At 40.7% G+C, this 13,827-nt stretch overlaps 1 protein-coding gene across 4 annotated transcripts in view; it reads right to left on the reverse strand.

Annotated features, from left to right (window-relative positions):
* CCSER1 (coiled-coil serine rich protein 1) overlaps window positions 1-13,827 on the reverse strand; it is a 580,273-nt gene that overhangs the window by 475,448 nt on the left and 90,998 nt on the right. For all 4 annotated transcript variants that reach the window (XM_070758007.1, XM_070758006.1, XM_070758008.1 and 1 more), the window contains exons 2-3: window positions 5,604-6,922; window positions 4,160-4,347 (exon numbers count right to left, since the gene is read on the reverse strand). In XM_070758007.1, coding sequence (XP_070614108.1) covers window positions 4,160-4,347; window positions 5,604-6,879 — 1,464 coding nt within the window. In that variant the 5' untranslated portion in view covers window positions 6,880-6,922. The remainder of the gene's footprint in view (window positions 1-4,159; window positions 4,348-5,603; window positions 6,923-13,827) is intronic.

A 13,827-nucleotide genomic window follows, 5' to 3' on the forward strand; every position in this document is an offset into this window, starting at 1 on the left:
ATACCTCACCCCATGCCCTTGGATGATCTCACCCAGCGGTTTCATGTAGATATTAAATAGCAGGGGGGAGAGGACTGACCCCTGAGGCACCCCACAAGGGAGAAACCTCGGGTCGACCTCTGACCCCCCACTAACACTGACTGCGACCGACCGGAGAGGTAGGAGGAGAACCACTGAAGAACAGTGCCTCCCACTCCCAACCCCTCCAGCCGGCGCAGAAGGATACCATGGTCGATGGTATCGAAAGCCGCTGAGAGGTCAAGGAGCACCAGGACAGAGGACAAGCCCCTGTCCCGGGCCCGCCAGAGATCATCCATCAACGCGACCAAAGCAGTTTCCGTGCTGTAGCCAGGCCTGAATCCAGACTGCTGAGGACCTAGATAATCGGCTTCTTCCAAGGACCGCTGGAGTTGAAGTGCCACCACCTTCTCCACAACCTTCCCCATGAAGGGAAGGTTGGAGACTGGACGGTAGTTATTAAGCACGGCTGGGTCCAGGGAAGGCTTCTTGAGGAGGGGGCGCACAACCGCCTCCTTATAAAGGGGCGGAAAGGACCCCCTCCCCAAGGAGGCGTTGACAATCTCCTGGACCCAGCTCCGTGTCACTGGTAACAATATTTGCGCTCCTGATCCTACAACTAAATCTAATGTGATTTTTGAAGAATTCCATAATCAATTTCTCTCTGGGTATGAAACCCCCAACCGTAGATCCAAGTTTCAATTCCCAAATTTGCTTTCTTTCCCCAAACCATTCTTTCTCCAAAACTGTATCAACATGAAATTGCTATAAATTGGCCCAAATCAATGAATGTAAGATATCCAAAACTGATTTTTTTTTCTTTCTTTAGCCAGTTCTCTCAGCTGTAAGAATATTTCTGGTTTTGATCAAACAGAGCAACATTGACATCTTATGGAATAAAAAGGCTACTGCAAGGATGAAAATTAAAAATAACTGATTTTTTAAAAAAAGAAAATAGGATCATTCCAGACACAGCATTCCTAACTTAAGTTTTAAAAATGTTTAGCACTTATTTAGGATTTAATTTTATTTTGAAATCACCCAAATTGAGGCTCATCAGCATATGCAGGAAATACAAACCAATAATAAATAATAATAATAATTTATTAGATTTGTATGCCGCCCCTCTCCGAGGACTCGGAGCAGCTCACAACAATAAAACATCATATACAAATCCAATGTTAAAACAGTCTTTAAAAAAACCCTATTAAAAACAATCATACAACCCAAACACACCATCCATAAAGTCAAGACAGCTAAGGATATATCAATTCCTCCATGCCTGGCGACATAGATGAGTTTTCAAAAGTTTGCGAAAGGCAAGAAGGGTGGGGGCAGTCCTAATCTCCGGGGGGGAGCTGATTCCAGAGGGCTGGGGCCACCACAGAGAAGGCTCTTCCCCTGGGTCCCGCCAGACGGCATTGTTTCATCAATGGGACCCGGAGAAGGCCAACTCTGTGGGACCTAATCAGTCGCTGGAATTTGTGTGAATGCCAGAAACAGACAAGAAACAAAAAAGTTTCAATAAATAGTTTCTTCCAAATAGTTGGAAGAAGGGATAAGATGTAGGGTGACATTGAAAAATATTAATGGTGTTTCCTAGAACAAAAGACAAATGGTAAGAGTTAATTTAATTGCAAAAAAAATAATAATTAGAAATCCCTTCTAGAGGCCTAGAGAGTTGCATCATATAAAGATGAATTTGTTTTATGGTAAGGACAAAGTTTTGTTTCATTTGTAGGAAACAGCTGATTTCCAAATGCACAGATTCTTCATCTCAATTGCAACAGCTATTTATGGACACCTTGATACTCTTGGAAAAAATATTGATCCTTAAGTTGCTTTTAAAAATATACACATTGTTCTATTTATGGCTCTCTCCGTCCTTGGCTGTCTTTATCCTTCAGTTTAATATTCTCTGAGGTCAGCGATATCATGAGTATTTCGGGATGTGGTCATTCCTCGGTCACTCGAGACACCCCAAAATCAGCAGAAGAATGAAGGAACTTTGACCTCACCACCTTCGCACAAAACATGTCAAAGGGCTCCTTTTTGGATACCTGTTACTGACCCCAAAGCTTCTTTTACATAAAACACCATCCTAAAAAATAGCTTGAATTGGCTACTTCTTAATTATTTACCTTTCTTGCTAATAAAGAGCAACACTGCCCTCTTCAGGGCAATTTTTTGCTTTGAGTAGGGGCTTGGTTACATTTTCAATTCCATGTTGCACTCCCATTTTTCCGTTTTGCTTAAATAAAACCTTTGGAATCAGCATTTTGTACTACAATTGTCCCTCTTGTCCAAGGAAACCCTTTGATAAAATACGGCATCTCATGGCATCCTTCAAAGATATCATTGGGAAGGAAAGAATAGAGGTTTTATGAAATTTGCTCCATAAAAAGAAAGAAGCTCATAATGTAAACAGAGAAATAAATAATACAATAGATGGATCCCCAACTGTGGAAACTGGATTATATAGTATTCATAATCGCAATGTTCTATCTATCTATCTATCTATCTATCTATCTATCTATCTATCTATCTATCTATCTATCTATCTATCATCTATCTATCTATCTATCTATCTATCATCTATCTATCTATCATCTATCTATCTATCTATCTACTGTATCTATCTATCTATCTATCTATCTATTTATCTATCTATCTAATATCTATCTATCTATCTATCATCTATCTATCTATCTATCATCTATCTATCTATCTATCTACTGTATCTATCTATCTATCTATCTATCTATCATCTATCTATCTATCATCTATCTATCTATCTACTGTATCTATCTATCTATCTATCTATTTTTCTATCTATCTAATATCTATCTATCTATCTATCATCTATCTATCTATCTATCATCTATCTATCTATCTATCTATCTATCTACTGTATCTATCTATCTACTGTATCTATCTATCTATCTATCTATCTATCATCTATCTATCTATCTATCTATCTACTGTATCTATCTATCTATCTATCTATCTATCTATTTATCTATCTATCTAATATCTATCTATCTATCTATCTATCATCTATCTATCTATCTATCATCTATCTATCTATCTATCTATCATCTATCATCTATCTATCTATCTATCTATCTATCTATCTATCTACTGTATCTACCTATCTATCTATTTATTTATCTATTTATCTATCTATCTATCATCTATCTATCTATCTATCTATCTATCTATCTATCTATCATCTATCTATCATCTATCTATCTATCTATCATCTGTCTATCTATCTATCTATCTATCTATCTATCTATCTATCTATGTCTGTCTGTCTGTCATCTATCTATCTATCTATCTATCTATCTATCTATCACCTATCTATCTGCCTGCCTGCCTGCCTGCCTGCCTCTATCTATCTATCTATCTATCTATCTATCTATCTATCTATCTATCTATCTATCTATCTACAGTATCTATCTATCTATCTATCTATCTATACATACATACATACATACATACACACACACACACACACACACACAGATACACACACTTTGAAATTCTACCAGAATCACTGACCTTCCCTCCTTTAACTCTGTTGTAGGAAACAGGTATATAAAAGGGAATTTCTCCACTAGAATCTCCTTCTACTTAACAAGATAAGTAGCCTCTACTTTTTCTCTCAGAGGGAGAGCATCAAAGAAAGTTGTGAGTGTGATAAAATCCATTTACATTCACGCATCACCTGGGAGTTTTTTATTCTCTCAGCCAGATTTGTTATATAAAACTCCCCTCCCACTGGAGGCATCCAAAGGGAACATGGTTATGACACTGATAATTTTATGTGTCTCCATCATCCATATTATCAATTCCATCCAAGGTCAAACTCAGTTATCTTCTAAACTCGAGGTCTTCCAGACTAAATATGGACATTTTCTACAGATAAAATACGTGTTTTGCCAGAAAATTAGAACTGTGATTGTAATTGTCCAATGGCCCACAGGTGTGCAATTGTATTTTACATTATGAGTTTTGGCTCAGAAAATCTGACCATCAATACATTGCTATAATCTCCATTTATGCTACCAGATTGTGTTTATTCCTGCAAAACCAGAAGGGAAAAAGCAACGAGCCACCCGAGGCTTTGCAGACTTACCAAGCTATTCATTTTAGATGAGGAGGAACTCGTTCTCTGCTTTCTTAAACAGTTTATGTCTTCTAGGTTCCCATCCTTTGGCTTTAGGATCATCCGACTATTCCCAGCAGTGCCTTCTGAAGAGGATCTTAAGCGCTTCTCTACGAATCTTCCTTCTCGGAATGGACTCAGACTACTGGGAAGATTTGCTGCAAAGTAAGATATAATAGGCTTATTTACAATCATCATCAATGCTGCAAGTATCACTCAGAAATGTTTCTTTGAATCAAAGGTGCATTACTCGGAAATTGACTGAGCTGCAGCCACTTAAAGCTTGATCCGGGTTTCTTATGTAGCTGTTGGAAAACCCTGGCCCATACATTGGACAGCCAGGTAAACAAAACAATGGATCATTGTAACTTTGAATGGTCGCTAAACAGACTGTTGTAAGTCAAGGACTACCCCTATCTTTTTTTTTAAAAGGCAAATGTCTTTGGAAAGATATTCTACTGCACGAATCTCAGCGGCCGATAAGGTCCCACAGAGTAGGCCTTCTCCGGGTCCCATCGACCGGGTGAAATTTGGCTTCTGTGCATGTGCAGGAAGCGAAATCTCGCGAGAGGATGCGCAGCCTACACAGAAGCAAAAAAATCAGCAAAAATCACCTAAATCTCACACATATATGTGTCTTCTCACAAGAGGGGGGGTGCATGCATCCAAGTGAGATTTGCCATGCGCCTGACATTTAAGCAAGTTTTGGTGATATTTTGCTTCTGCGCATGCCATGCATTGTCTCATCAGATTTTGCTTCCCGCACATGTGCAGAATCCAAGTCTCACTCAGACGTATGCGCCCACCCATCGGTCACCAAGAGCTTTTTGCTTTTTGCTACCAGTACACAGTATAGAAACATAGAAACATAGAAACATAGAAACAACATAGAAACATAGAAACATAGAAACATAGAAACATAGAAACATAGAAACATAGAAACATAGAAACATAGAAACATAGAAACATAGAAACATAGAAACATAGAAACATAGAAACATAGAAACATAGAAACATAGAAACATAGAAACATAGAAACATAGAAACATAGAAACATAGAAACATAGAAACATAGAAACATAGAAACATAGAAACATAGAAACATAGAAACATAGAAACATAGAAACATAGAAACATAGAAACATAGAAACATAGAAACATAGAAACATAGAAACATAGAAGACTGACGGCAGAAAAAGACCTCATGGTCCATCTAGTCTGCCCTTATACTATTTCCTGTATTTTATCTTACAGTGGATATATGCTTATCCCAGGTATGTCACGTATCAGCTAGCAACCCATTACCGTTGCTCTCTAAATATTATTTGTGCGTGCGGTATTTGTTAGGAAAAACATTTTTTTATGAATGAACATGTTTTTTCTCAGAAGACAGCAACGGTTGAAGAATACATACCCTTGGCGTGGCTTATATCATTTGCCTGCTGCGTTTGGAAAGACTGAGGTTCAGAAGACAAAGGCGCCATCTTAGGTTCAATGCCAGGAAAGGCTTCCCTGGCGCGTTCCGGTGATACTCTTGCTTTTTGTTGGTCCCGCTGTAAACGCTGTGCTTGTGGAGGACTTCCGACGGCCTCTCCCTGGCTTAAGACAAAGGTTTTTAATTGTGCTTTAGCTCCTGAGTTCACCTCTTCTGGACGGGGGGCGTGTTTAGCAAAGAGCTCCGGCAATAACACTTTCGTGTGCTTTCGATTTGAATCAAGGATTTCCGAGAAAGCGCTGGTTTCGGCCAGCAATACATTTCTAGCCCTGTGAGTTTCGACGGAAGGGGAAATACTCTCCGTCAGGTGGGTTTTCCTTGAAAGAGGAGAAGCAGCAAAGGTTTGAGAGGTAGACACATTGTGGGCCAAGGTTTCTGGGTGCGGGTTCCCACAGGCGGGCAACCCGTCCACCTCCGAAACAGAATCCTCAGTCAACGCTAGGAACTCCGACGGCGTCTGTACCGTTGTCAGGTCGGCGGAAAGCAAAGAGCTGCCTACACATTCCGAAGGAGAAGACTTGGCCGACACGGGATCGGTTTCAACACTGGGTTTAATCTCCAGCAAACAAGAAGAGGGTTGAACACAGGACACCGATTGACTCGGAGGGGCCGGCTTCGAGAATCTGTAGTGCGTTGAGAACGACTTGGTGAGGAGCTTCCTCGTGGAATGTTTAACGGAAGACTTGGTGTGGGCCTCTGCAAAGCCAGAGTCGTCGCTTTCGTTCTTCCCGGAACGTATGCAATTGATGAAAACGTTCTTGTTGGTCGAGGGCTCCCTCCCCTTTTCAAAGTCCTCCGTCATGGACCTCGTGATCTTCTTACTTCGAGAACTTCCGAAACTGACCGAATGTCTGCTTCTGTTCTTCGCGGGTTCCTCCAAACCGAGCTTTTGCAACACGTTGTGGCCTGACTGGGTGCCGTTCAAAACGCCCGCCACATTCTGGCATGAAGACTCCGCCTTCTGATCGCTCCCCTTCCTGTGAGAGAAGCTGATGGACGGCGTCCGAAAGAGGCTTCTCCGTTTTCCTGTGCTACCTGAGCTAGAGTTAGTGCTAGAAGGAGAAGAACTATGGACGCCAGTGGTACTGTTGGAAGTTGGTGACGACGGGAGGGAATCATGTCTTCGGTTAATACTTCTCCGGAATATTGGCAAACGAGAGACGATGATTGACCGCCTCGATGTCGAGTCACCCATCAGGACCCTGTTGTGCTTGGCTAGGCCCAGCCAATAATAAAACCTGTTTGGATGGAAAAAGACACATTATTATTAATTATGATGAAACAAATCCCCCATGCACACACAAATTCATAAACATATTTAAATTTCAGCTGGCAAAAGGGGTGAGTTTTGGGCTTGCATGCATTAATCGCTTTTCCATTGATTCCTATGGGAAACATTTTTTCGTCTTACAAACTTTTCACCTTACGAACCTCGTCCTGGAACCAATTAAGTTCGTAAGACAAGGTATCACTGTAGTTGGAATCGGCCCAAAACACAGGTGAAAAAATAAAGGTCAGTATTAACCCCAGGGCATGCGGGAAGGCCCTTTTTCATACAGCGAAAGAGGAGGAGCCAAACAGTTTTTGTTAAAAAGTTCACAAAAAGATAGCTTCATCCATGGACCGACATCAACCATGATGTCACCAGCGGGTTGCTACCAATTTGGGCGATCCAGTCCACACCAAGAGGAACCCACCCCTGCCATGACAGTTCTTTACTGTTTCAAGGTCAGCCCCTCGGGCCAGATCTAAGCATTCCGCGGGTCATATCTGGTCCCCGGCCCTTGAGTTTATTCATTTTTATTTATTTATTCAATTTTTTAATGCCCTTCTTCTTAGACTCATGGCGGCTTACAACATGTTAGCAATAGCACTTCTTAACAGAGCCAGCCTATTGCCCCCACAATCTGGGTCCTCATTTTACCCACCTTGGAAGGAGGGAAGGCTGAGTCAACCTTAAGCCGGTGATGAGATTTGAACCGCTGACCTGCAAATCTAGCAGTCAGCTTTAGTGGCCTGCAGTACTGCACTCTACCCACTGCGTCACCTTGGCTCTTTGACATCCCGATCTAGAATGTCCTTCTTATCTATTCTGCCTGCATACTGGACCTGCTCATGGGATGGAGAATGAGGAATTGTCCTTGTCCAACCTGTTCTGGTCTCCGGCTAAGGCCACTGATAATTGGAATAAATGATTTCTAAATGCATATATTTGTAAAACACCACATTATTTTTATTTTTCTTTCCTTTGTTCCACACTGAATCATCTCGGCACGCAGCGCTCATCTCTTATCTTAAACTTCGGTATGCAAGGCAACATCAAAATCATTAAAACATTCCACAAGTCATTCTAAGATTTATGGCTAGTCAGAGTTAGCCCAGAGTCATAAAAACTGCAATTAGAAGCACACAAGGCATTGCTTACATTCGGAGCTGCTTGAAAGAAACCTCCATTTCTCTAAACGCAGATTAATGACTCAACTCTCTCTTCCTCTGACACCTGGATGTGACGAATTAATTAATTAACCCGTTCCTTTCCTTAATATTTCTTCCCTGACACTTGCTCTCTTCGCCTCTGCAAGCGTCTGAAATAAGGATTTATCCATCTAGCATCTGCTTCTCCTTCACTTGAATCTGAACCCATAGAAACGTCCTGTGGTTGGTCTCCTACTTCTTCTGCCTCTAAATCAGGCCCTACCACTAATTCATAACCACTTTCTGAATCAGAATCTGAAAAATCCCCAAACTGAACAGGAGAATACACAACACAACCTACCTGTCTTTCATTCATCAACATGTCCTATGACACAAGCACTCCCATCACACAGTCCATCAAAATCTCCTCTATCTCTTCGAATAAAGGTATTCGCTTTACCAAATATTTACTCTCCTTCATGTTCTCTTATTTCAACCCCTCCAAGTTCATTTCCAGTTAGAAATTCCAACAGTCTTTATGTATTTTATCCGAGTAAGGAAATTATTCTGTTTGTCTTCAGATTAATCTTGCAATGCGGTCTACCTAATACAAATCTGAATGGAAATTGGCTTTTGCAGGACATTCCCACCTTGTGTTTACTTGCTCTGATTGTGTACCCGGACAGTGAAAAGTGCGATAAACCCATTTCATCTAAATGTAAACAAAACTTCATTTTTTGGGATTAGGAACCCATTCCACTCCAGATTTGACAGTGTAAACCTTAAATCAGCATGCACAGTGTGTTTCTACAAAATGAAAGCAAGCATCATAGAATAAAATAGAATAGAATGAGCTGGAAGGGACCTTAGAGGTCTTCTAATCCAGCCCACTGAGCAAGCAGGAGAACTTACACTACTGCATTTCAGATAATCTTCTTTAAAACATCCAATGATGGAGCACCCACAATTTCTGGAAACCAGCTGTTCCCCTAGTTAATTATCCTCCAGGTGAATTGTCCTCCATCCAAAATCTTGTTCCTCTTCTCCAAACCACCAATGTTCAATAAACTTTCTTCATGTGAGGTTTACAGAGACCACCAAAATAGGCAAGTTATCAAGCAATGCAAGATTGTTGTGTGGTGTTTAGCATTGTCTCATTTACTAGTTGTTATGGTTAGCTCTGGCCCAGCTCCTGCCCCAAGGACTGTGGATGTGGGGGAGACATCCACATGCTGCAGGCCTGTTTTGCCCCCGGTGGAATCTGCTGATGAAGGCTCCTCTGACCAAGAAGACATGAGTGACAGGGAGGAGGAGAGTGGGGCAGACAGCTCAGAAGGAGATCAATTCTCTAGCTCCTCCTTGGATTCAGAACAAGTGTTAATGATACAGCCACGCATGCGGAGAGCGATGCATAGGCAGCAACAACTGAGAGATTATTATCAAAGAAAATGAGGCCACCTGTGGTTGGGTGGGGCTGTGGTCATTAGTGAGGCTGCTATAAAGAGCAGCCTGTGGGTTTGGCCATTGTGGAGGATTATCTGATCATGGTGTTTCGTGACTGCTTTGCTGACTTTGACCTTTTGTGTGCTGATTTCCCCCCGCTTTGAAACTAAACCAGAGCAAAGTGTGTTTCACTTTGTGGAAGAAGAAGGACTGTGAGTTGCCACCCAGCTGCAAGCTAAGTATCACAGAACTGATAAGGGACTTGTATAAATTACCAGTTTGTTTGGAGTCGAGTGCTCTTGGCTATACCAAAAGAGGGCTTGGTTTAAGGGAATTTTCATTATAAAGAACATTGTTTTGAATTTTCAAACATGTGTGTGTCTGAAATTTGTACCTGTGAATTTTTGGGAGGATTCTACCAGAGAGCCCGACAGAACACTAGTTATGTGGACCTGCTCTTTAATAAGCCACAAATAGAATCAATCCAAAAATCACTGCTGGGAAAAACAGAATTACCGTATTTTTGGAGTATAAGACGCTCTTCCCTCCTCCCAATAACAGGATGGAATTATTGCTGCGTCTTATATACCGAATCCATCCATTTTTGGCCTCCTGGAGCCCTGCTCAAAAACAGGTGCATAGAAAGTTTGGGGAGTCTGCAGAGTGTTTCTGGGGCTTGGGGGAGAGCAAAAATGCCTATTTTTGCCCCCCCAAAAAAGGATAAAAAATGACCCATTTCATTCACTGTGGGAGGGCAACCCCCCCCCCTTACTTACCTCTTCAAATTCTTGGTGTGTTTTATAGTGTGTCTTATAGTCCGAAAAATACGGTACCTTGCTAAATTCTGGAATCTCTTTATTTCCCACTGAAGAAATTAACATTATGTTAGAGCTTCTCATCCTCTGCTTTGCCATCGTGATTGCTCGTTTTTATGGCCTCTTTTTAAAATATTTTCATTAAACAAATCTTAGGAGATAAAGTAGGCTAAGAATACATTCCAAGGAGCTGTACGGCCAACGAGGGGTTTGAATTAACGCAGGATATCAAACAATATTGTCACGAAGCTCTTGGAAGATTTCCCCAGTTGTATATCTGCCAATTCTAATCTAACAATTACTCTGTGTGGTTTTTTTTTAATTCCACAAATTCCATTTTTATAACCTATGTTGAAATCCCTAAGCAATCTGTGCTGTTTTTGAAGAGGGGGTTTCTCTATATGCCTCAAGTCATTTTATTTTATTGATTTATTTATTCATTTGTCCAATACACAAATACATAGGAAGAAAAATAGACATGTAGTAATATATATAAGGGTAAAGTGAACTTAGAGGAGAGGATATCTGAAAGGAAGAGAATATATACATCAAAAACATCATCAAAAAAGCACAACAAAGAATGTTCTTTCTGCGCCAGCTCAGGAAGCTCAAACTGCCCAAGGAGCTGCTGATCCAGTTCTACAGAGGAATCATTGAGTCTGTCATCTGCACCTCTATCACTGTCTGGTTTGGTGCTGCAACCCAACAGGACCGACACAGACTTCAGAGGAGAATCAGAATTGCAGAAAAAACAATGGCTGCCAACCTGCCTTCCATTGAGGACCTGTAGACTGCACGAGTCAAAAAGAGGGCGGGTAAAATATTTACTGACCCCTCACATCCTGGACACAAATTGTTTCAACTCCTACCCTCAAAACGTCGCTACAGAGCACTGCACACCAAGACAACTAGACACAAGAACAGTTTTTTCCCGAACACCATCACTCTACTAAACAAATAATTCCCTCAACACTGTCAGACTTTCTACTAAATCTGCACTTCTATTCTACTGGTTTTTCTCATCATTCCTATCACCCATTTCCTCCCATGTTGACTGTATGACTGTAACTTGTTGCGTATATCCTAAGATTTTTATTAATATTGCTTCTTCATTGCTTATTTAACCTCTATGACAATCATTAAGTGTTGTACCACATGATTCTTGACAAATGTATATTTTATTTTATGTACGCTGAGAGCATCTGCACCAAAGACAAATTCCTTGTGTGTCCAATCACACTTGGCCAATAAAAATTCTATTCTATTCTATTCTATTCTATTCTATATATGATAAGTGAGAGAAAGGAAAGACAATTGGACAGGGGACGAAAGGCACTTATGTACGCCCCTTATTGTTTGGAGTTTTTTTGCAGCTAAATAACTGCATGCAATCCCTGTAACCCCGTGGACAAATCTCTCCATGGAGGAAGTGCGGCTAATCCCCTGGAGATTACGGAGGGAAATCACAGCACAAAGGTCAGTCTAGGAAGAGATGGGGACTCAAGAGCAGGAAGAGAAACAAGTTGTTGTTACAAAGCCCTTCAGTCCACATCCTTATTCAATATCCATTGTATTGAACTGCAGAAAAAAACTATTGCTGCCATCCTGCCTTCCATTGAGGACTTGTAGACTGCACGAGTCAAAAAGAGGGCGGGTAAAATATTGACTGACCCCTTGCATCCTGGACACAAATTGTTTCAACTCCTACCCTGAAAGTGTCACTACAGAGCACTGCACACCAAGACAACTAGACACAAGAGGAGTTTTTTTCCCGAACACCATCACTCTGCTAAACAAATAATTCCCTCAACAGTGTCAGACTTTTTACTAAGTCTCCACTTCTATTTCTACTAGTTTTTCTCATCATTCCTATCATCCTTTTCCTCCCACTTAGGACTGTGTGACTGTAACTTGTTGCTTGTATCCTAAGATTTTTATTAATATTGATTGTTTCTTCATTGCTTATTTGACCCCTATGACAATGATTAAGTGTTGTACCACATGATTCTTGACAAATGTATATTTTCTTTTTTGTACACTGAGAGCATATGCACCAAGACAAATTCCTTGTGTGTCCAATCACACTTGGTCAACAAAATTCTATTCTATTCTATTCTATTCTATTCCATTCTATTCTATCCTGTACTGATTTTCCACTTAGTTCCCTGGTGATAGTCAATGAATGCTTTATTATTACCAAAAGACAGAAACTTAAAACATGTCCAGATAATACAAGATACAATAAAATAGGAAATAACATAAAAGCGAGAGATGGTTATTCTTTACTCAAACGTAAGATAATTACAATTTGGCTTGCGTCTTTCATTATCCAAGGCTGCATTATATGTGTCACCAGGTGTTAAATCCAGCAGGTTCTGACAGGTTCTGGAGAACTGAAAGCGAAAATTTTGAGTAGTTCGGAGAACCAGAAAATGCCACCTCTGTCTGGTCCCAGAGGGAGGTGGGAATGGAGATTTTGCAATATCCTTCCCCCCCAGAAGTGGGGAGGGAATGGAGATTTTGCAGGATCCTTCCCTGCCCTGCCCACCAACCTACACCCCCAAAACTGGTAGTAAAAAAAAATTCACCACTGGGTGTCACCGTTGTAATGCATTTTGCTACATTACAAATAATACGTTGTCTGGTGATTGATTGGTTGATTTAATGAATACTTTATAAAAAGGGCAAATAAGTAGATTGAATAGATCATTATAAAACCAGGCTCACCTGGTTTGAGATGTCTGGACAGTGGTTCTCAACCTTTCTAATGCCGTGACCCTATAACACAGTTCCTCGTGTTGTGGTGACCCCCAACCATAAGTCCAGCGCCAATTCACCCAACAGAGCTTTAAGCTGATTGGCAGGAAGGTCAGAGGGACACGCCCCACTGTAAATGACTGTAACTTGTTGCTTATATCCTAAGATTTTTATTAATATTGCTTCTTCATTGCTTATTTGACCGGTATGACAACCATTAAGTATTGTACCACATGATTCTTGACAAATATATATTTTATTTTATGTACGCTGAGAGCATATGCACCAAGACAAATTCCTTGTGTCCAATCACACTTGGCCAATAAAATTCTATTCTATTCTATTCTTACCAGAGCTTACAAAACTTTCACCAGACCCATCCTCGAATACAGCTCATCTGTTTGGAACCCATATCGCATCTCAGACATTAATACCCTTGCAAATGTTCAAAGATACTTCACAAGAAGAGCCCTTCACTCCTCCACTCGAAACAGAATACCCTACGAGACTAGACTTACAATCCTGGGTCTAAGTATTGCCCACAAGATCATATGTTGCAATGTCCTGCCTGTCAAAGATTACTTCAGCTTCAACCACAACAACACAAGAGCACACAACAGATTCAAGCTTAACATTAACCGCTCCAAACTTGACTGTAAAAAATATGACTTTAGTAATCGGGTTGTTGAAGCGTGGAACTCATTACCGGACTC

Source organism: Erythrolamprus reginae, chromosome 7 (assembly GCF_031021105.1).
Source record: "Erythrolamprus reginae isolate rEryReg1 chromosome 7, rEryReg1.hap1, whole genome shotgun sequence".
NCBI lineage: Eukaryota > Metazoa > Chordata > Lepidosauria > Squamata > Dipsadidae > Erythrolamprus > Erythrolamprus reginae.